This window comes from Papio anubis, chromosome 14 (assembly GCF_008728515.1).
Source record: "Papio anubis isolate 15944 chromosome 14, Panubis1.0, whole genome shotgun sequence".
Classification (NCBI taxonomy): domain Eukaryota; kingdom Metazoa; phylum Chordata; class Mammalia; order Primates; family Cercopithecidae; genus Papio; species Papio anubis.
In genome coordinates, this window is record NC_044989.1 from 46,598,135 (window position 1) to 46,618,646 (window position 20,512).

The window sequence follows — 20,512 nt, forward strand, 5'->3', positions numbered from 1 at the left end:
CTGATCCACAGCTGGGGGACCATGACTGATTTAATCTTCATGTCAGCTCACCATACCATAACTGAAAGGGCCATATGACACTAGTATTGTTGGAATAAGGTACTCAGATACATGAGAAGTTTGACATTTTGCCTGTGCCCTCAGAGAACCTTAAAACAAGGACTAACAAGGTGACGGTGACTTGTAGTCAAGTAGCACAGATTGTCTAAGTGTTCCAGGCAGGAATGAGGAGGAGACACCAGTGTGGGCTCAGTGAGATGCTCAGAAAAGCCTCTGTGGAGGTGGCAGGCCCATGTTGGCTTTCAAACTATGGGGTTTAGAAGGTCAGAAAGGAAGAAGCATTTCAGGTGGAACAAAGCAACTGGGGACATGGCTGGGCAGCAGAAAGGGGTGCTGAGTTTGGGGGTGGCGGGGCATAGTGCGGTCTGGCTGGAGTAGGCATAGAGCTACAGGATTTTAGGAGCTAAGTTTGGAAAGGGCTGGGAGACCTCAAGGAGCATGTCCAGCTTGAACTTCATCACGAGGATAGGAGCAATTTTCATTTTAAAATGGGGGAGTGACAAACTGAAAATGGTTTGAGGGAGAGTGGTGGGCTGGCGAGCTGTTCCTTGCTCCAAGGTCTGACTCAAATTTTATTCTTGGTCAGTGGTAAAGAAAGTGAGGGGCAAGGGAAACAGAAGATGGGGACTAAGGTCTGTGGAAATAAATAAAACACTACTGGAGCCAGAGGAGGCGTGTGCCCTGGGTGAAGTTTGTTTTTCATCCCATGGGTAACGTTTATGAGTTACTGTTCAGCAAGAATGCCTTGCGGAGGTCTCTGTGGACTGAGCTGAGGCTCCAGCCTGTGGCAGCCCAAGGGTTGCTGCCATATTTAGAGCTTCCAACAGAGGGTTTCATTTTCCTTGGCTTTGGTGCCAAGAAAAGAGGGGTTCTCACACTTGCTGTCCAGCAGGGCCAAAGCATGGCTAGCAGGAGGAGCATGGAGGTTGGGTTCTGGCACTGCTCACCATCTGGCATCTCAGCCACTGATCAGACAACAGGCTAGGCAATTATCTGGGCATCTGACTTTAGCTACCTGTCCTTTTGTTTAAAGCCATTTTTTGTGCTTGGCACCTTATGGATACTCAACAAGGGCTGTTTAATGAATGCGTTCTCCCCACCCCTGTCTTGCTCTGTGTTCTCTAGCCTGTCTCCCAACCACTGGCACCTCTGCTCATTCCTACAGTGTGTCTTTGTCATCACTCTGCCATCCTGATTGCCTCCCCATATCCTGCTCTTCCTTCAAAGCCTACCTCCAGCAGAAGTTCTCCTTCTCTTCTCCAGTCTTGCAGGCTTTCTCCTCCCAAACTCCTAGAGCCCTGACTATTCAGCCCATTCTTCAGGACTTGATTCTTCACCTCTCTGCAAGCTCCCTGAGGTCAGGGATAGTTGTTCCACATTTCATTCTACTGCTCACAGCCCCAGCATAGGAAGCGGGAATCATTAATATGTGTTGAATGAGCAGAGGGAATAAGCCATTGCTGGGGGAAAAATACAGTTTTATTTCCCAAATTGCTCAATGTTATTTGAGAGCATGATAATAAATTTGGAAAAGACTTTTAGCATTTCCTGTGGCTTTTGATGACTTCTTTACAAAGGAATGGAAATGTGCACAGACATCTCACTTCTCATCAGAGCAAGAGGGGGCAGAACTAGGGGAAAGCAAGTGTTTGCGCTGTGGCATGAATCAGATCCCACAATGCTGGACATGTGACCATGTGAACAGGCCTCAGATCAGGGTTCTTTATAAAGGAAGCCCAGGAGAGATTCTCTACCAGCTCATTCCTCTTTCACTTTTCCTTTTTCTTTGCTTTCCTTTTTCTTCTTTTTTTAATACAGAGGGGAGAAGGGGTTATGGGATGGGGGTAGGAGAGTGAGGGATCCGTGTTTTTTCCCCCTTCTCTTTCTGTTTTGAAATACTTTAAATTCCGGGAACCAGAAGTTCTGGCAACATGTTGGGATTAGTAAGGCAGATCCTAGGATATTTCACTATTAGCATGTGATCAAGCATCAGTCCTGATTAAAAGGCTAAACAAATGTTGTTTTCTTTGAAATTAAAGTGTCTGAAATAAAGAAGAGAGAACTGACCCTTCAAATCATATTCTGTACTTGAAAAGAGTCCCTACAACTGTCTGTCCCGGTTATGTGCACCCCCACCCCCTGCCCGTCTTTTTCCATCCAGAATGTTTGACGACACTGCCAGGGGAATTTCTGCCCCCTCCTTCCTGTATATACCCAGTGCTGGCCTCTGAGGCCGTCCAGCTCTGTTTTCTCATGACACAGTGATTATTTTTGGCATTGCAGATATTTTCTCTAATGTTATTACCCACCCCCCTTCTTGGTTGCCTTTTGTGGAACAATCTTTTGGGTAACTCCCTGTAAATCTGAGGGTTAATTTTAGTTCGGTGTGGTAGAGGAGGCAGTAGGAGAGAGGAGGAACGACTTCTACTCCGAAGCGCCCCACCCCCACCTTAGAAGAGCCGGAGAGGTCCTCTCACGCCCTGCTCATGAAAGAGCTTGCTTTCACCAGCTCTGTGCTCACCATTCATCCTTTCTGCCGGCGGGCTTGAGGATATGGATATCCAGAGGTGACGCTGGGGGCTGCACCTCGGGGATGGCATCTTAATGACTTGACTTGGCGGGTGTTAGAACAGCCCCATTCAGAGTGAGTTCACTCCCTGCGCAGTTGGCTCACTCAGCCTCTGTCCATAGAGTTCTCTTGTTCACGCTGCAGGAGGAAATGGAGATTTCCAAGTGGGAAGGAGGCTTCCCGATGCTTTAACTCTTCACTGAAGGGAAGAGGAGCTGCAGAGAGCGAAATAAAATCTAAGCCGCCCCAGCTGCAGCGCCTGGGAGAGGAGCGAGGCTGGGCTGGGGATGGAGGCCAAGGCAGCTGGGATCACTTTTTCTTGCCTCCTTGAGAGGGAAAGGAAAAGAGTAAAGGGCATTTTTGATTGTCTTTCACAATCAGCAAATATTTATGCAGTTTGTCTGCCCTAGCCCAGGTTCCAGGGAAGGATACGCAAAAGTGGAAGCTGTTGTGTCTGTGCCCTTCCCCCGGTACTTATAGTCCAGTTATAGGAGCAGGACGTTTGCATAGAAAAGCCACCAAGACAGGGAGGCCTTTAATAAAGGCCTGTGAGTAATGTGGGCAGAAATACCCTGGATTTCTGGGGCCAGGGACACTGCTGGAAGAAGTAGGGCTTGAGCTGGTCTTGAGGGGTGGGTTCTGAAGAAATAGGAAGGAATAAAATGATGCAAATAGGGAAGACGTGAAGGAGGAGAGGGACATTAATGTAGGGCTTGGTAAAATCCCATAAAGCAAGACACAAAGAGAACAGGATTCTTCCTGGCAAGAGAGAAGATTGGACTTGTTGGACTTTACGTGCCTCAGATTAGGATGGCAGCTGGCAGCACTAACCCTGCCAGGTGGCATCTTCAGTCTCAAGATCGCATGTGTTCCTGGGTCTCTTTCTACTCAAAGTGTGAGGTCACACACCAGTAGAATCAGCATCATCTGAGGGTTGTCAGAAAGGCAGAATCCCAGGCTCCAGCCTAGATCCTACTGAGCCTGCACCTTAACAAGATCCCTGCGTGATTCCTGGCCACAGCAAAGGTTGGGAAGTGCTGCTCTGGGTAACTCCACAGGCAGCTGTCAGCAGCACTAGTTCAGACCCCAGATTTGATTCACAGAGGTGAGAAAACACCGACAGACACACACACACCTTGAGTGTCTGCAAGGTGACTCTTCCCAGATGGAAACCGCCTATTCTAGTTAAGAGCTGAATTAGAATTCTTAGGAAAGATCTAGAACAGTGAGCAGCTTTGAGGAATCCACAGAACTGAAGTCATTGAAGTGGTTTTTATCTGATGTCTCCAGTTTGTACCACTTTGTACTACTGATGCTTTAGAGGACACCAAAAGAACAGGTGTGGGGTTCTTTCTCTGAAGAGTATGTGGTCCAGTTAGGGAGAGAGAAGCCACAGAAGTGAAATCAAGGGAGAGCAGCACAGGGCCGAATCGTGCGTGTGTCATCTGTGAAGTGGGACTTGGAGGAGAAGCCAGTGCAGGTGAGGCGTGAGGCCTTCCTAGGGAAACGGATGCATGGGAGACCTTGAAATATGAGCCTAGTTCAGACAGGCCTAGGACATGGAGAGAGTATATTCCAGGCAGGGAGTGGGAGGGGCAGCAGCAGGAGCTAAGTCCCCCCTAGAGGCTGAAGTGGGGTGAGAAGCTGCTTCCCGCTTGCCCTACGGAGTTTGCTTCATGCCGAGGAATCCGTTTTACATCTCAGGCCCTTTCTTCTTGATTCTATTGCTGTGCAATTTGTCAATTTTCTTAGCTGAAGGCAGTGTTGTAGGAACAGGATGGCAGCACAGGCAGAAGGGTTTGAGCCAAACCACAGATTGTGCTGTTGGAAGCTTGTGAGATCCAAAGGAAGAAGGCTGCTGATGGGTAGATGCCCTAAGGAAAAAATCTAAATCAGATCTGGTAACAGCCTGATGTGGGGAAATACCTTCAAGCCCAGAGAGGTGGCACCAAAGAAAACAGTCTAGTGAAAAGGAAACAACCTGTGGCAGCTGTAGACTCCGCAAGCAAAGCACAAATCTTTTTTCTTTTTCTTTTAAAGTCAGACTTCTCCAAGCTGAGAACTATCCCAAGGGGGCTGGTCTGCCAGCTGAGGGGCTGACCTCAGGCAAAAGGGTGGCCAGCGTGTCTCACTTTGCTGCTTCCCAGACCAAGTGTGTGTCTCAAAAAGCTCATCAGATTTAGTATCCTAGAAGGCTTCACCCTCAAGATGCCCAGCTCCCCTAAATCTTTTGAACCTGTAATAGGGACTTGCTTATTGGCCTTGTAGGGAAGGTCACCCAATTACAATCAAGAATATGGGATTTAGGGTCAAATGATCCAGGTTTGAGTGCTGGCTCTATCACTGGGTGATGGCTGGGCATGCCACTAACATCTGTGGGGTCTGTCTCCTCGTGTGTAAAATGTGAGTGATATACCTGCTCTGCAAGATTGATTCAAGATTAAACAGAAGCAACATGCTGAGAGTTCTTTACTAGCCAGAAAGTCACACGTGGTTGTTTCCTAGTTGTATAGTCAGTATCTCAGCTTGCGGAGGTTAATTAGTCCCTTAGCTGAAGCCTGTATGGTGTCAAGGGTCGGGCAGTGGCAGACATCAGAGGCCACAGAGAGCAATGGAGAGCCAGGCAAATGCCTCCTGCATCTGCTGGCTTTCTCCCCGCTTTTTCATGAGTGAAGACAGCACCAGGTCTTTTCTGTACATCCCTGCAGTGGATAAGATGAGGGGTGGGGAAGATGGAAAGAACACTTTATTTTACACTGGGGGAAGAGGTCCTGCTCATCAACAAGGGTGACCATCTTCTCAGAACTGGATTCGAGTCAAAGGAAGCCACCAGTTTTAGCACAGCTGGTGTTCTCTTCAGATGCTTTGACCTGTGTAGGCATAAGGAAGAGAAGCAGTCTAGAGAGAGCTGGCCATGGGGAAAGGAGGCTGAGCCTGGTTCCAAGGCTGAGACTGTTGCATGTTCTGTCTTCCTTCCCTCTGATACTGCCCTCTGAAGCACCGCAACCCGTGCTCTGTGCTCAGTAATGCTGGCCGTGGTCCTGAGGATGCCGGTGTTGCCAAATCTGCCGACTCAGCTTTCATGGGGTGGGGGTGGGGTCACTGCGAGGTGGCTATGGGGAGCTGGCAGCAAGCTGGATACATATCTTTTATTGTAAAATAATAAGCAATACCTGATGCCAAGGTAGTCACCATGGTGTTATTTATAACAGCTAAAAATTAGAAACCATAACTGAAAAGCAATCAGGGAATAGTAAAATGCATTGTGGTTCAGCCACATGATATGATATTGCCGGCTATTATGAATATTTTGAAAGAATTCTTAATGGGACATCCTGTTCAGTAAAAAGAGCAAAGTATTAATTTATAAATCCAATGAGATCTGAGTTTGTTTTCTTCATACCTTTTTGTATTTTTGAAGTTGCTTATGCTAAATATGCATTACCTTTATCTTTACCAAGGCATTTTTAAAAAGGAAATTATGTGTTGGGAAAAGCTAGGTTATAGATGGACAGATAATGAAGGTCTGTTTCTAATCGTGCCACATGTCCAGCACTGCTTGTCAGCAGGCGCTCTGTTCACAGGTTCTTGAAAAAGCCAGAACTCGGGGCTTTTGTTCCAGTTCCACATATTCCCATTACCTTTCTAAACCTCAGTTTTTCCTTATCTCTAAAATGGGAATGATGGTAGCTGCTCTTCCTATCCTACTGTGTGAAATTTACAAGGTTAGTCACAGATTTCCAGATTCACTCACAAGTGTTTTACAGACTGTAATGTGTGATCCAAATGTAAAGTGGTATTATTCACTAATATGTACAATAAAGAATGCCCCACTGTCTTAGCCCATTTGGGCAGCTACAAGATACCATAAACTGAGTGGCTTATAAACAACAGAGTTTCATTTCTCATGGTTCTGGCTGCCAGGAAGTCCACTATCCGGGTGCCGGCAGATTCAGTGTCTCGTAAGGGCCCACTTTCTGGTTCATAGCTGTGTCTCCACATGGTGGAAGGGGTGAGAGCGTTCCCCTGGGCCTCCTTTACAAGTGCACTAATCCCATTCACGAGGACTTCACTGTCATGACTTAATCACCTCCCAACGGTTCCACCTTCAAATACCATCACATTGGGAGTGGGGATTTCAACACAAGTATTTTGAGGGGACATAAACATTCAGACCTTGGCACCCACTAAGGCTTGGGCTTGAGGAAGCCCAGCACAGGGACAGTTCATTATGATTATTCTTGTGTATGCACAGCTTTTCCCAGCTGGGCTGGGGAGTCCACGTGTCCTCCGGTTACGTAAGGAGCTGGGTTATCTGGAGCCCCAGATGGGCTGCTTCGTAATTGAATCTGCTGCTCTCTTCTATAAGGCTGCCTGGGGCTGAGAAGGCCAGAAGATAAGTATCTCCAGTCAGCCCAAGCAGAATTGACCATTAGAGGGCCACGCTGGGTGAGCCCCAGACATTACTGTCAGCTCTGAATGCAGTCCAGGCCCTCTGCTCCAGGGACACAGACCGTCAGAGTAGGTCAGAGAGCTGGAGGCTCAGCCCCAGCGGAGGGGAGGTTGGGAGGCTGAGGTATGAGACGCTTTCCAGGATTCCTCTTTCAGGGAAGTGGCAAGTGAAAGCATTTGTCCCTGTTTCAGCCACTCCAGTCTCTTCTTTGTCCCCTCTTGTAGACTTTTGATATACTAGTCTGGATTATTAGTCTTATCTCCCAGATGGTCTGTGGTCTCTTTCAGGATAGAGACCATGCCCCTCAGGAGAGGTGTGTATATTAAAGCATATTAATGCCTTTTTTCTCTTGTCAAAGTCTGTCTGATCTGGCCAGCTCCTCCTGAATTTGCTAATTTATATTTTCTATTCTGAATTTGTAACTTTTTGTTGTTTTGCTTTGAGATGGGTTCTCACTGTCACCTGAGCTCGAGTGCAGTGGTGCATGGCTCACTGTAGCCTCGAGTTCCCAGGTCAAGGGATCCTCCTGCCTCAGCCTCCTGAGTAGCTGGGACCACCAGTGTGTACCACCATGCCCAGCTAATTTCTAATTTTTTTAGAGATGGGGTCTTTCTGTGTTGCCTAGCTGGTCTCAAACTCCTGGGCTCAAGCAGTCCTCCTACCTCAGCCTCCCAAAGTGCTGTGATTAATAGGCATGAGTCACTGTGTCTGGCCTATTTTCGGTGTTCACTATCTAACACTGATACCTTTCCTCCCCTTTGTGGTAGATTTCCCTACTGATCACTGCAGCCGTTGGACATCAGAATGTATCTAGAACACTGACCACTGGAACACTGCCTGCATCTCAGACATTTCTGTCACTCCTTTGGAATGGCCGTCAGAGCCAAGACCATTCTTTTCAATACCTTCAATTGTGGCAAAGTCTTATCTTTTGAGGGCACATTTTATCCTATCAGACAACCACAATCCATCCACAGCTAAGTCCGGTGAATAACGGGGTGGTAAACTGGATATTGTTTAGGGTTTGAAATGAAGTGTGTCCTTTGAAGAGTTGTGACTGATTTTCTTATGTGGCTCTGTAGTTGTAAAAAGACTTCCCAAAAGACAGAGCAATGGCCACCCACCAGCATAAAGTTACAGGCTTCTCCCAAGGTGGCTTCTTTGAAGGGTAGCCACCTTCTGTGTGGCATCCATTTCAGATGTCTCATTACTTTCATCTCTCTCTTCCTATTAGCCATAGCGCCTGGTACAGTGGTGATCACGCCAACTCCTAGATAAACAACTATTTGGCTTGTGATGGTGACTTCAAATTTGCTAGACACAGTGCATGGTAGAGGGAAAGAGTGTGGTTAGGTTTTGGAAGTGGATCTCGGTGTCAGTATTCCATAGACACATGATCACAGGCCCAGAAATCTATGTATTAATAAGTCCTCCAGGTGATTCTGATGCAGGCTAAAATTGAGAACCACTGCTCTGCAAAAATGGGGCCAATAACACTTCATCATTTAAGTGAGGATCAAATGAGACTGTTTATTAAATGCAGCTGGCCCCAGTGCTAAATAAACGTGTTTCCTTTTCTTCCTACTCTTTGAGAAGGTGACATAGCTGTTTGCATCTCCAAAAACATTTAAGTCCAACCCCATCTGCCCCACCCACCCTTCCTTTAAAAACTGGCTGCTTTGGAACTGTGGTCCTCAGCCCTGGCTACACATGGGGAGCTTTTAAAACTCCCATTGCCCAGCCTGCACCTGAGACATTAAATCTGAATCTCGGGGGTAGAGCCCAGGCATCTGTTTTTTAAGGTTCCTCTGGTGACTCCAGTGAGCAGCAAAACTGAGAACCACTGACTTTGGTTCTGCCCCAATAAGTATGGGGACCAGTGACTCTTCCTCATCTCTGGAACCTGGAGCTGGGTGTGTTTCTCCCATCAGACAGCCCCTGTACAGCAGCCACAAGCCTCATGGAAGTGTCACTAGACCTCTCCCAATAGCATTTGACCTTTATTTCCTCCATTCTCAGCTTCTTGCAAATTGGCACCAGCTTAGAATTTCACCACCAACCAATAGACTGATCCCAGCTGGCTTAATTAGCTTCTGTCATCTCTACCTGCTGAAACCCATTCTGTTTCTAAGCCATTTAACCTTATAGGGTAATAGGCATATTGTTCTGATACCTGAATGGCCACAGGCATTAGGCATGTGAGTTCTAATCACTCTACAAGTCTAGCTCATTAGGCAGCCAACCCCTCGGTGTTACTGGTGACAGACATCTTGGGGCCTCACTCCAGGCTATGTTCGTATGGAAGTCAGGAACCAAGGCCATCTTGACCAAGAACAGATCATCCTTAGATTCATGACTTAAGTAGGGATCCCTAAGCCACGCTTGGAGCAGTGACCTAAAAGAAGATGTTTTTAAGATAACGAAGCTCTGGGCAAAGAGGTTTATCCTGGATGAATTGTAGCATATCTCTGCTGACAATTTTAGGACGTTCAGTATTGTTTTATCTTTTGACTGGCTGCCTGGCTGGCTTAAGTGGTTGTTAACTTCAGCTGGGATCAAATGTTTCAGAATGTGAGCTTCCACCTCGGGGAGACTAATTATAAATTTGTGCATATTAAAATGTCCAGGGGAAAAAAACCAAACCCAAAACAAACAGAAACAGCTTGTTCTTCACCTGCGGCATAGATAGATACTGCGGCAGGGTTGGACCTGCTGCTTTTATGGAGCACTGCCGAGCCACATCTGATAAGATTCTACCACATTCCGAGCACTACTGTGACTGGCACCTGTGTCTGCTAAGGCCCACAGCACTGAGTCCCTTCTTCCCCCTCCGACCCCATCTGAACTCTGATGCTAGTTCTTAGTCCTACTCTTAACATTCCAGGTGTTCTTCTAAGGTGAATGGGTGCTCGCTTAAAGACAGGAGGCTCCCCTCATGAAATTTTTATCACTGTATTTAAAAAAGTCTTAGCCTCTGCTTCTCAAAGTATGTGTGAACATCCAGGTTGTGGGAAAGTATCAGCACAGCACTGGGAACATCAAAGTTGTACAGTAAATGATAGTTTCCTTGCTGCCAATGGAAAAACTTTTGATCTTGGACCCAGAAGAACTAGGTTTGAGACAATGTTTTTAGCAAATTATTTAATATCTCTAAATCTCCACATCCTCATTTATTAAATGGGGATGATAGTTTCTATCTCTCAGGGTTGTGAGAATCAAATGAGATAACACATGTTAAGAAAAAGTGCTTTCTGCAAAGGTATTATTATTTGTCCTTTTAGTTTCAGCTGACATCTCACCTCCCTGACTTTTGAACCAAGAGGCTGCCTTAGATTCTCAAGCTTTTTTTTTCTGGAAGTTAAGATGTTGCTGTTTCTTTATTTCTTGCTAAAGCCACTATCTCCTACCATTAAGCAGTGAGAAGAGTATCCGCCTAGGAAGAGCAGGGTTCTAGCCCTAGCTCTGCCACTGATTAGCTGGATTGCTCTAGGCAAGTAACATACCTGCTCAAGTGTCTGTTTTCAGATCTGTGAAAGGGGAACAGTGACAACACCTGTGTTGCCCACCTCACTTGGTTGCAAGGATGGAATTAGATAGGAATCCCCTGTGTATTTCAGGACTTCTAAGTGTCTGCTCACTGACTACAAAGCCTTCAATGGCTTATGTAGGCGTTGGCTTTGTGACATTGGGCACATGACATACTATGTCTGAGCCTCAGTTTCCACATCTCTAAATTGTGTAAACAATACCTACTTTATTTTGTTGTTAGGAAGAGTATAATGAGCTAATATATGAAAGGTTCTTGGTATAGCACTAGGCACAAAAATTATAGCAAGACTCACATATCAGATACCATTGTCAGAGCATTGACTCCAGATTGCCTTTTCCCTACCTGGCTTTTCCTCTCTGCCTCTTCTACTCCAAGGAAGGGGCCAATGGCAGAGGGAAGCCTTGTGCGTGCAGATATTGGCGTTAATGCCATAGCCTGTGCTGGGATTGCTTTTGCTTCAGGATGGCTTATCTTGGCCCCTGATGATGAGGTTATGTGTTGATGATGCTTTTGTTGGAGAGCCCAAGAGTTAGTGCTAGAGAATGAAATCCAGCATCTTTCACCTGACTCTCATGACCCAAAGGCATGATATGTGTGGTTTCAGCATCCTGCCCTCTTCCCATCTTCCTTTCCTGTGCCAGAATACATGCAATTCTTTAACTTTTTCTCCACAATCAGGTCAGGATTAAAATGCAAATGGGAGGGACTAGTATAAAAACTGCCACTAAAGGTCTAATCAGGGCAATTCCTGAGAAGGTGGGGAAAGAAGGGTGCAGGAGTAGGTGTCCTGAGGGTTGGAAGTCAGGGAGAGAGGGAAACAGGGATTAGGTAAAGGAAGCAGAAAAGGGAGCGAGGACAAGAAAAATAGTTTCACTCATTTCACAATTTTTCTGAAGGTTCTTCTTGCCCATCAACAGCTGTTGGACAATTCGTCCTTTAATCCAAGTATATGATGCTTAATCCATCCACAGAGCTGGAAAGTCTGTCTTTTTAAATGAAGCATGTTGTAAAATCAAAACAGTGCTTCTGCCCCAAATCTTGAGGGATTTGAGAGGCATGTTCACATTCCATGAATCCCAAAATACAGATTTTCTGTCCAAATAACAGGCTGCAAAGCCAAACAAAAGGAGGAGCAGTCTCTGGAATCTCAGATGGCAGGACAGAGCAAGCCAGCTGGAGCTAACTGAATTGAGGCCTTGAAACCTATGAACCGCGCTGGACACTTTTTAATTTTATCTTATTTATATTTTTATAGAGACGAGGTCTCACTATATTGCCCAGGCTGGTCTTGAACTCCTGGGCCCAGGTGATCCTCCCATCTCACCCTCCCAAGTACCTGGGACTACAGGTTCAAATACTACCATGCCCGGCTTAGATGCCTTTTAAAAAAATAAAAAACAGATTTGTTTCTTTATTAAATATGCAATATAGGTTATTTATAGAAACACAAGAAGACACAGATAAGCACTATAAAGCAAAACAAAAACCAAAAAAACTTCCTGTAACCTCACTACCCTGCAACTGCTAACATTTGTGAGTAGAAGGAGACAGGACAGTCATTGGTGGTTAAGTGCCATGATTCTGGGGCCCACCTGCCCAGTGCAAAGCCCAACTTCCCCATTTACCTGCTGGAGGCCACAGGTGAATTACTTGGCCTCTATGGGGCAGTTTCCTCATATGTAAATTAGGTATAATAATAATAATGCCTACTTCCAAGGCAGTTGTGTGAGTTTAAATAAGCCAAGATGAACATCACACACCGGGTCCTATTGTGGGGAGGGGGGGCGGAGGGATAGCATTAGGAGATATACCTAATGTAAATGATGAGTTAATGGGTGCAGCACACCAACATGGCACATGTATACATATGTAACAAACCTGCACATTGTGCACATGTACCCTAGAACTTAAAGTATAATAATGAAAAAAAAAGTACTTGTAAGAACTATTTCTGTGATACCTATAATAGTAGTTATTATACATCTAGCCTTTCTCCTATATAAGTTATAGAAGTATTATGTATAATACATTTCTATGAAAATAGAATTGTCCTGTACTGTTTTGTAACTTTTTAACTCTCATGATTGCCTTTTCATGGCCATCTTTTTAATTAGTATTAGCTAACATCGATTGCTTACAGTTGGTGGAACAGGCTTAGTGCTAAAGATTTTAAATAAATTATCACATTTAGTCCTCACAATTAACTCTGTAGGGCAAGCACTATTGTTGTCATTTTATAGATGAGGAGACTGAGGCTAAGCAATTTAAATTATTTATTTACAGAGCTAACGAGCAGAGAAGTTAGAACTCCAATCTAAACATTCTGGCTTTTAAATTTGCCTGTGTTAGAACTTGCCATGGACTTTATAAGAAAGTCCAGGATTTCTTTAGGACTTCCTGAAAAGAGGCAAGCTTCAGTGCGTGTCATCTTTCCTTCCATCCTGCAGCAAAGAGGAGAATGCGGCTGAGACAGCCTGGCAACCTATGCTGGCAGTGCTTAGAAAATGTTTGTGCCCACTCCTTTTTAATCCTTGACAGAATGCACGTTGGTACTCTAGACTGTTGGGTGTCTGGCTAACTGTTCTTGGACTCTAATGGTATTTTCAGTTTTTACTGTGGAAATCACTCTCTGATATGAAGCGGGATCTAGGTTTCAGTACTACTCTTAATTTTTTCTGAATGTGTCTTATGCAGAAAAAGAACCTTAAAGCAGTTTTTTATCTTGTTCTCCAGAGCCCTTGACAAAGCCATCTGAGCCACTGATCATAGCTTCCTTATCCTTCTCTTTCCATCCCTGGACATTCACCCCTATCCCCAGATAATCCAGGGCCAGGTCCCAGGCATTGACAGTTAATTTAATCAGCAAGTCTTTGCCCAGACTCCACCCATGTGAAGCCCTGTTCTGGCCTTCACAGGGCATGCAAGAGGAGGACGTTGGTTGCAAAGACACCAACACACACAAAAGCAGAGCTAACAATACAAAGCAGCTTGTGTGTGGCTCAGATGACTGGTGTGAGCCCAGATCAGTCCAGTGGGGGAGTGTGGCTGCGCTGTGGGTTGGGGCCGTGGGGATATCCTGGCCAGAGGTATGATAGGCTGATAGTAACCTTACCGGGACTAACCCCTTCTTCTCCACTTAGGAGTAGCTCGGAGAGGAGGAAGGAGAAGTCCCGGGATGCCGCACGGTGCCGGCGGAGCAAGGAGACGGAGGTGTTCTACGAGCTGGCCCATGAGCTGCCTCTGCCCCACAGCGTGAGCTCCCATCTGGACAAGGCCTCCATCATGCGACTGGCGATCAGCTTCCTGCGAACACACAAGCTCCTCTCCTCAGGTAAGGCCAGCGGGCTCCCCTAGGCTGGGCAGATGCCAGCCTTACCAGCATGTTCCTATATGCAGGGGACCCTTCTGCTACCAGAGCTGGAAAGTCTTCCCACTACAGAACTTTCACCCACAGAATCACCATTGTGAGTGCTTTATTCCTTTGTGTTAAACATCTCTCTTCCAGCAGTGACCTTCACTGTGAATCCGGCCGTGAGAGGAGGGCAGGGACAGGACCAGGGAAGAACACGGGCACCCAGAGGCTGGGGAGAACACGGGCTGGGAGAACCAAGGACAGCTTTTGCTGACTTCTCAGTTTGTTGCCATCTGGCCCGTAAGACCCATCCTCCACACTAGATTGAGTCTGTAGGATGCCTTCTTATCCTTAACTTCCAGTGCCTTCCCTAGAACAGCAAGTAGGCGTGCCCAGATGATCTTTTCCCTCTGAGAAGCCAGTTAGGCCAAGCAAATCATTTAGTCTCTCTGAACATTGGTTTCCTCATCTATAAAATGGCGTTAAACGTACTTCTTGCCCAGGCTGTCGGTGAGAATGGACTGAAATGATGTCTGTAAATCACCTGGCCTGGCTGAGCTCACTCACACTAGGGAGTCCTTGACAGCTGACAGCCGAGAGCATCACCCCTCCCCAGAAAACAACTGGTTCTCCCGTCCCTGGTACCTCTGCAACTCCACAGTTCACACAGCATTTGCTTTTTCTCAGTTACATTCTTCAGGAAACCATTTCCTATGCGTCCGGACCAGAAACAGGTGTCCTGAGAAGTCTTCTGGTTTCAGATCCTATGTGACATTCTCGTCAGGGGTGTCAGTTCTGTCAGGATGCTGGGCAGCATGTTGTGCTCCTCCCTGCCTGGTCTGGTGCCACAGGTGGGGACAGTGTCTGACGGGTGAGCATGAGGGAGGCACTCGGGGAGGGAGGGTTCTGTGGTGGTGGTTTTTCAGTTTTCCGGAGTAAGCCTGGTGCCTTGGAGACGGTGGATTCCGCCATCCTGTTATGAAGTGGCTATTCTGGGAAAGAGGGAATCCAGTGTGAGGCTGGGAGGCCAGACCAGAATGTACTATTCTAGTCCCTGGAGTACAGGAAGGATATGGGGGGCAGACTTTCAGAAAATAGGACGACAGTTCAGTGGGCCTGGGGTTGGAAGGCTAGGTAAAGAGGCGAAATGTGCAGACAAGAGCAGGAGAGCCAAGGGGGGAAGATAGGGTCTATAAATACTTTCAAAGAACAATGCAAGACAATGGCAGATACATGGGCCTAGATGCTGCCGAGAGAGAACAGTGGGCTGAGCCCTGGCAAGGGTTGGATTGCTGGATATAAGAAAGGCCGGGAGACTCCATCACAGGGCATTTGTGCACCCCTCCCTTTAAAAAGGCTTGTCTTCCTGTATAACTGAGGGCAAAGTCAGCTAATGTTGCAGTCATCTTTACATATAAAGAGTAGACAGTGGAGGATTTCATGACTGGATGAAGGCCCCTTCCCCACAATGAGACCCCTCTTCCCTGCTTTCCTGCTGTGGTACTTGAGATTCTGCTCTTAGACATTAATTCCTTTGGATTAATCATTGCTTCCTTCATCACCACTCCAATTCCTCCACCAACACAAAGCCCCAGAAGGGGTAATACAGGTTGAGTATCCCTTATCCGAAATACTTGGGACCAGAAGTATTTTTGATTTTTTAATTTTTTCAGATTTTGGAATATTTGCACTGTATTTATCAGTTGAGCATCCCTAACCTGAAAATCTGAAATTTGAAATGCTCCAATGAGCATTTCCTTTGAATGTTGTGTTGGATTTTGGAGCATTTCAGATTTCAGATTTTCAGATTAGGGACAGTCAACCTGTATATTAATTGTAGAACGCCTCTGACTAAATTTGGACTCGTTGAGTGTTTCTCCTTGTTACACAGATAAGTGAAGGACAGACAGGTTAATATTGCTCAAAGTCACACATTTAGCACATGGTGAACCTGCACCTGGAATTCAAGTCCTTTTGAATTTTGGTCCATGGGAAAACAGACATGGGACGGCAAGAGCATTTTGTAAACCTGGTCAGGCTAAGATGTTGACAAAGATGTTGACAAGGGCTGGGGTGTGGGATGTGGGGGAAGGGAGAAGGTAGGGGAATGAAGGTCAACAGAGGCAGCTGGGGGCCAGTGTGATGGGGAGGAGGTCCTCACACATTCAGAGAATTATTCCTGTCCTTCCCCCTAGTGCAGGGCTTCGTTTTCCATGCTTGCCCTCCTGGGCCTGGCTGTCTGTCTCAGTGGTTCAAAGGTTGGCCTGGAGAAGGCCAGGAGTTAGGCTGGGCTCTCTGAGCACATCTACCCGTGTGTGTGCTGGTGTGAGCCCTCGTGTGCTGATGAGAACCCCTGTGTGCTAAACACACCCACAGAGATAGGACCAGAGTGGCCACACTGGGACATCCCTTATCTGTCCCATCTCAGGAGCCTGTTGAAAGTTGTGGACCCAACTTGCCTGCCCTCTGGCTGGGCTTGGCCCTATACCAGCTAGAGCCCTTAGCCTGTCAGCTCTGGTCCTCTCTGTCCCAAGGAAAGAAATGAAGGAAAGGGATAAAAAGTTTCTACTTTTGGCCATGTGGTCCTGGTGTCCTTGAAGGAGAAGTTCTCACCGAACGAGCACAGACCAGGGAGGAGGAGATGGTTTCTCAGCACCCGCTTTTCTCTGACTTCTCTCTTAGACTTCTGCTACGCATTCTCTAGACTGATTGTTGAATTACTTTCAGAAATTGTGAGACAAGATCTTTTTCTTTCTAAATCGTATTTTGCTTTTCCAACACATGTAGCATCATGAAGAAGAGTACAGGATTCGTGGGCAGATAGACCTGCACTGGAATCTTAGTTTGGCTGCTTTCTTTCTCTGGAATGTTGTAAAAATTTCTCTTTGAGCTTTAGTTTTCTCATCTGCACAAAGGGAATAATGGTGCTTACCCTGCAATGTTATTTGAGGATTGAGATAATAGATATAAAAGGCCTTATCCTCTAGCCTGCCACATATTAAGGTCTCAATAAGTTACAGCTTAGAAATAAAAATTATTATAAACAAATATATTGATTTATATTAAATATAGGCTTCTGGAGAAATGATGTAAAAGAAAACCCAATGTAAATTCTTACTATCCTGTAACCTACCTTCTAGCAATTTCTATCAAAATGCAGAGTTGTCAAGCTTTTCCAAGGCAAAACAACCCACACATTCATTATTTAAGCATTTCTAACAAAGGTGAGTACCAATTTTGGCTCACTTTATAATAGGAAATAGCTGGTTGCATACCTCAAAGTTCAAAAGGCTAAAAAATACCAGGTTTTTCTTTAGAAAAGTTTCTCTTTACTTAGTAACATGTTTCCCTTTGATTTTCACAGTAGGCTGTTCTGTGTGGGAATGTTGGAGAGGAAACCTCAACATTGAGAAATTCAGGCTGTGGGTCTGGGCTGCCGATTGAGATTCATATCACAGGAAGCAAACTGAAACAATAGCTTTATGATATTAGCTTCCACGCTGGGCTGAGGACAGAACACACTCTTACAGGAACATCGGTGGAAATGCCACTTGATTGTCTTAAATCCTCTTTCAAGATGAGCCCCACAAACCATGAGCGAATCAGGGTCAACTCTGCATTCTGAGGGCATTAAACCGCAGTGAATATACAAAATTTGCTTTTCATTGTAAAATTAAATTTTGGGCTTGCCCAAACTCATGCATGATGAAGTCAAATTCATTTTCCATGGAGCTGGAGATCAGCATGAAGCAAGGTTTCTAAGGAGAAGTGTCAGTTGCATTATGGATTCATCATTTGCTTAGCAAAGACATCAGTTATAACAAGAGGTTGTTTTCCTGATCTGTAGACTACTAAGGGAAAGATACTAAAATGTGATTTTAAAGTTTTTAAGGCTTGATATGACCTTCCCATGCAGGAAAAGTGGGACAAAGAAAGAACTGTGCAGGCAGATACATGTTCTGGTACCCTCTCATACCCCACTTTCAGACTTCTGTTCCCAGGCTTTCACCCCTACCTCCACCCCTTTGTCCCACCTACTCCAAATCAAGGCCTTTTTCTGTCCTGTTTGGAAAGAGCTCAATAAGCTGATTCATGTGAGGATGTTAATGGGTGAGAACAGCTAATATACAATCTCTTCTAGAGATACTGACTTTGTTCAGATCATTCCTTTAACTTAAACTAAAAAGTCTGCTCAGTCAATAGATGTTTGCTGAACCCAGTCCTGTACTACATCTTATGGAGGGTAATGCAGAGAGGCAAGATAGGATAGTAAGATATATGCAAAGAACAAAGGCATGAATCTCTCCTAGTGGACTTTCAGGACTTCCAGGGAGCCCAGGAAGATCAGGAAGAACACAGTGCCTTCTGTCAAAGGCATCAGAGAAGCCCAGGCCTGCTAATGGTGGCATTTAAAGGTATGGCTAAGGCTCCAGTAAGCAATCCCAGAATGATTTCCCTATAGTTTGACTGGCACTGCTCTTGCAGTCTGCACATCCGGGAGGGCGGGGATTGGGGGTCAGGCTGTGGGTCAGCTGGAGGGGAGGAATCGGTTTAGGCAGAGCCTTAGAAGGAAGGCCCCTGTGGTGGTCACAAAGTGGTGACTGCCAAGCACGTCTGAACCAGGAAGACCCCATCAGAATGGCTTTGAGAACAGTCAGAGCAGTGCTGGAACTTCTCGGAGTAGGAAACAAGAGGTAAAGTGACCTTGGTCGAATAAAATTGCAGCCAGTATTCTGACCAGCAGCACCGTGGGGCAGCCTGGTCTCTGAGACCACTCAGGAGGCTCTGCTCTGCCACTCTGCCTGCTCTCTCCCAATGCACAGCCCCTGCTGCCCAGGAAGTCCCACCCCACATGGGCGGTGCTGCTTGAAGGAAATGAGCGATGCTCCGGAAAAAGTGCTCCAAAACCTCAGCCCGCGCATATCCTGGCTGTGGGGAGTCATCAAAGCCTGTTTACTGGTGCTATTTTTAGCATTAAAGAATCTTGTTATGCTCCCCAGGATGGGCATGCGCCGTCTCAGCAGAGCACCTCTGGTTTTAATGACCCATCTCTCATCTTTGGGGTCAAACCCTGCAGGGTCCTCGGAAGCAAGTAACTGAGATCTAGAGCCCAGGATGATTTACAGACCCAGTTGGTGGCTTATTGAGCACCTACTCTGGGCTCCTCACTTTGTTCTGACCAAGAGTTGATGCTGGGTTATTGCATCACCTTACAGCAGTTTATCTCTGTCTTCCCCACCAGTCTGTCGATTCTGAGGGGATTGCTCTTACACCTTTCAGTATCCCTGATTCTCTTCAGGACAGGACTGAGCACAGAGTAAGTGACACTTGTGGACAGATTACCTTGTGACTAGCATAAAGCAGACATGAACACAGTAGAAACTTCATAATGGTGTAGGGAATGAGTGCATTTTTCCATGTCCCTAACACTGAGCAGGATATTAATGGTACATCAGGGAAGACACAATGTTCATAGGGGAAGGGGCAGAGGGGTCTTCAGCCAATTTGTGACATGAGCCTCCAGAGTGACTAATCCCCCAAAGCAATGCTTTGAGATGCCTCCAGGGTGAGGGTCTACCTCCTGGCTCCACAGCTTTCATTCTCAGCTGCAAGCTGGGAGTGACCTGGCCAGATTCCTTCAGAAGCTCCCAGGAGAATAAGCAGGTGCTGAGGGCAAATAGTTCCACAGAGGGAAGAGACCCTGCCCCAGCCCTGCCGTTGCAGGGTTCCTGAGGCCAACCTGGTGGCTTCCTGCTCCTCCAGCCATTGTGACCTTAGTCCCAAGACATTCTGTTTCCCTTCGTGGCCCTAGATTGCCCCTCTCCCTCCCAGAGGCCAGCTGACCCGAAGCTGCTGTAGCCAATTTTGCCACCTCCTGGAAGCAAATGCACTGGGCATGGGTGGAAACCAGTTTGGCTGTGTTGGAACCGTTAAAAACAGGAAATTTTAAGCAGGACTATTTCCTCTGGGACTAGTTAACCCAAATAGGGTTGTCTTGGGATTACTCCAGATTTTGAAGTCAGCATTACCACTGAGATCAAAGAAATTGAAGAGAAAATATCTTCTCAGTTGGCTAGAAACCACAGGGTTGGCCTCTGTGTATCTATAGAAGGTGGTCACCTATCTGGTGTGATTGAAGTGGCGCTGAAAACCTCTCCTCACTCATCTCCAAAATAAGTCACCACCTGCCAACACAGGCTAAATAAGGTCACTCATAGGACCTTTGAGTTGAGGCAGTAGCTCTCAGCATATGGTCCTATGAGTAGAAGGGTCAGCATCACCTGTGAGCTTTTTAGAACGAACAGATTCAGTTCCCACTAAAGACCTACTGAACCAGGAACCCAGCAGGGGCTCATCCAGGGCCAGCTTCATGGGCATGCAGCACAGGCGGTCTTAGAGGGCGCCACACTGAGAAGGTTCTCAGGCTTGGTTTAATTTTTCCAATGAGAGGTCTCGCATTTTTATTTTGCACTGGGCCACACAAATTATGTAGCAGTCCTGGTCCCAGACATTTTTCTTTTAGCCTGG

General features: G+C 46.3%; 1 protein-coding gene and 1 long non-coding RNA gene across 2 annotated transcripts in view; both read left to right on the plus strand.

Annotated features, from left to right (window-relative positions):
- EPAS1 (endothelial PAS domain protein 1) overlaps positions 1-20,512 on the plus strand; it is a 90,192-nt gene that overhangs the window by 36,911 nt on the left and 32,769 nt on the right. The window contains exon 2 of the mRNA XM_021925252.2: positions 13,773-13,963. Coding sequence (XP_021780944.1) covers positions 13,773-13,963 — 191 coding nt within the window. The remainder of the gene's footprint in view (positions 1-13,772; positions 13,964-20,512) is intronic.
- Positions 13,970-17,638, plus strand: LOC110741131. Its single transcript, XR_002516877.2, has 2 exons — positions 13,970-14,855; positions 17,349-17,638. It is a non-coding gene; the product is annotated as an uncharacterized LOC110741131 (long non-coding RNA).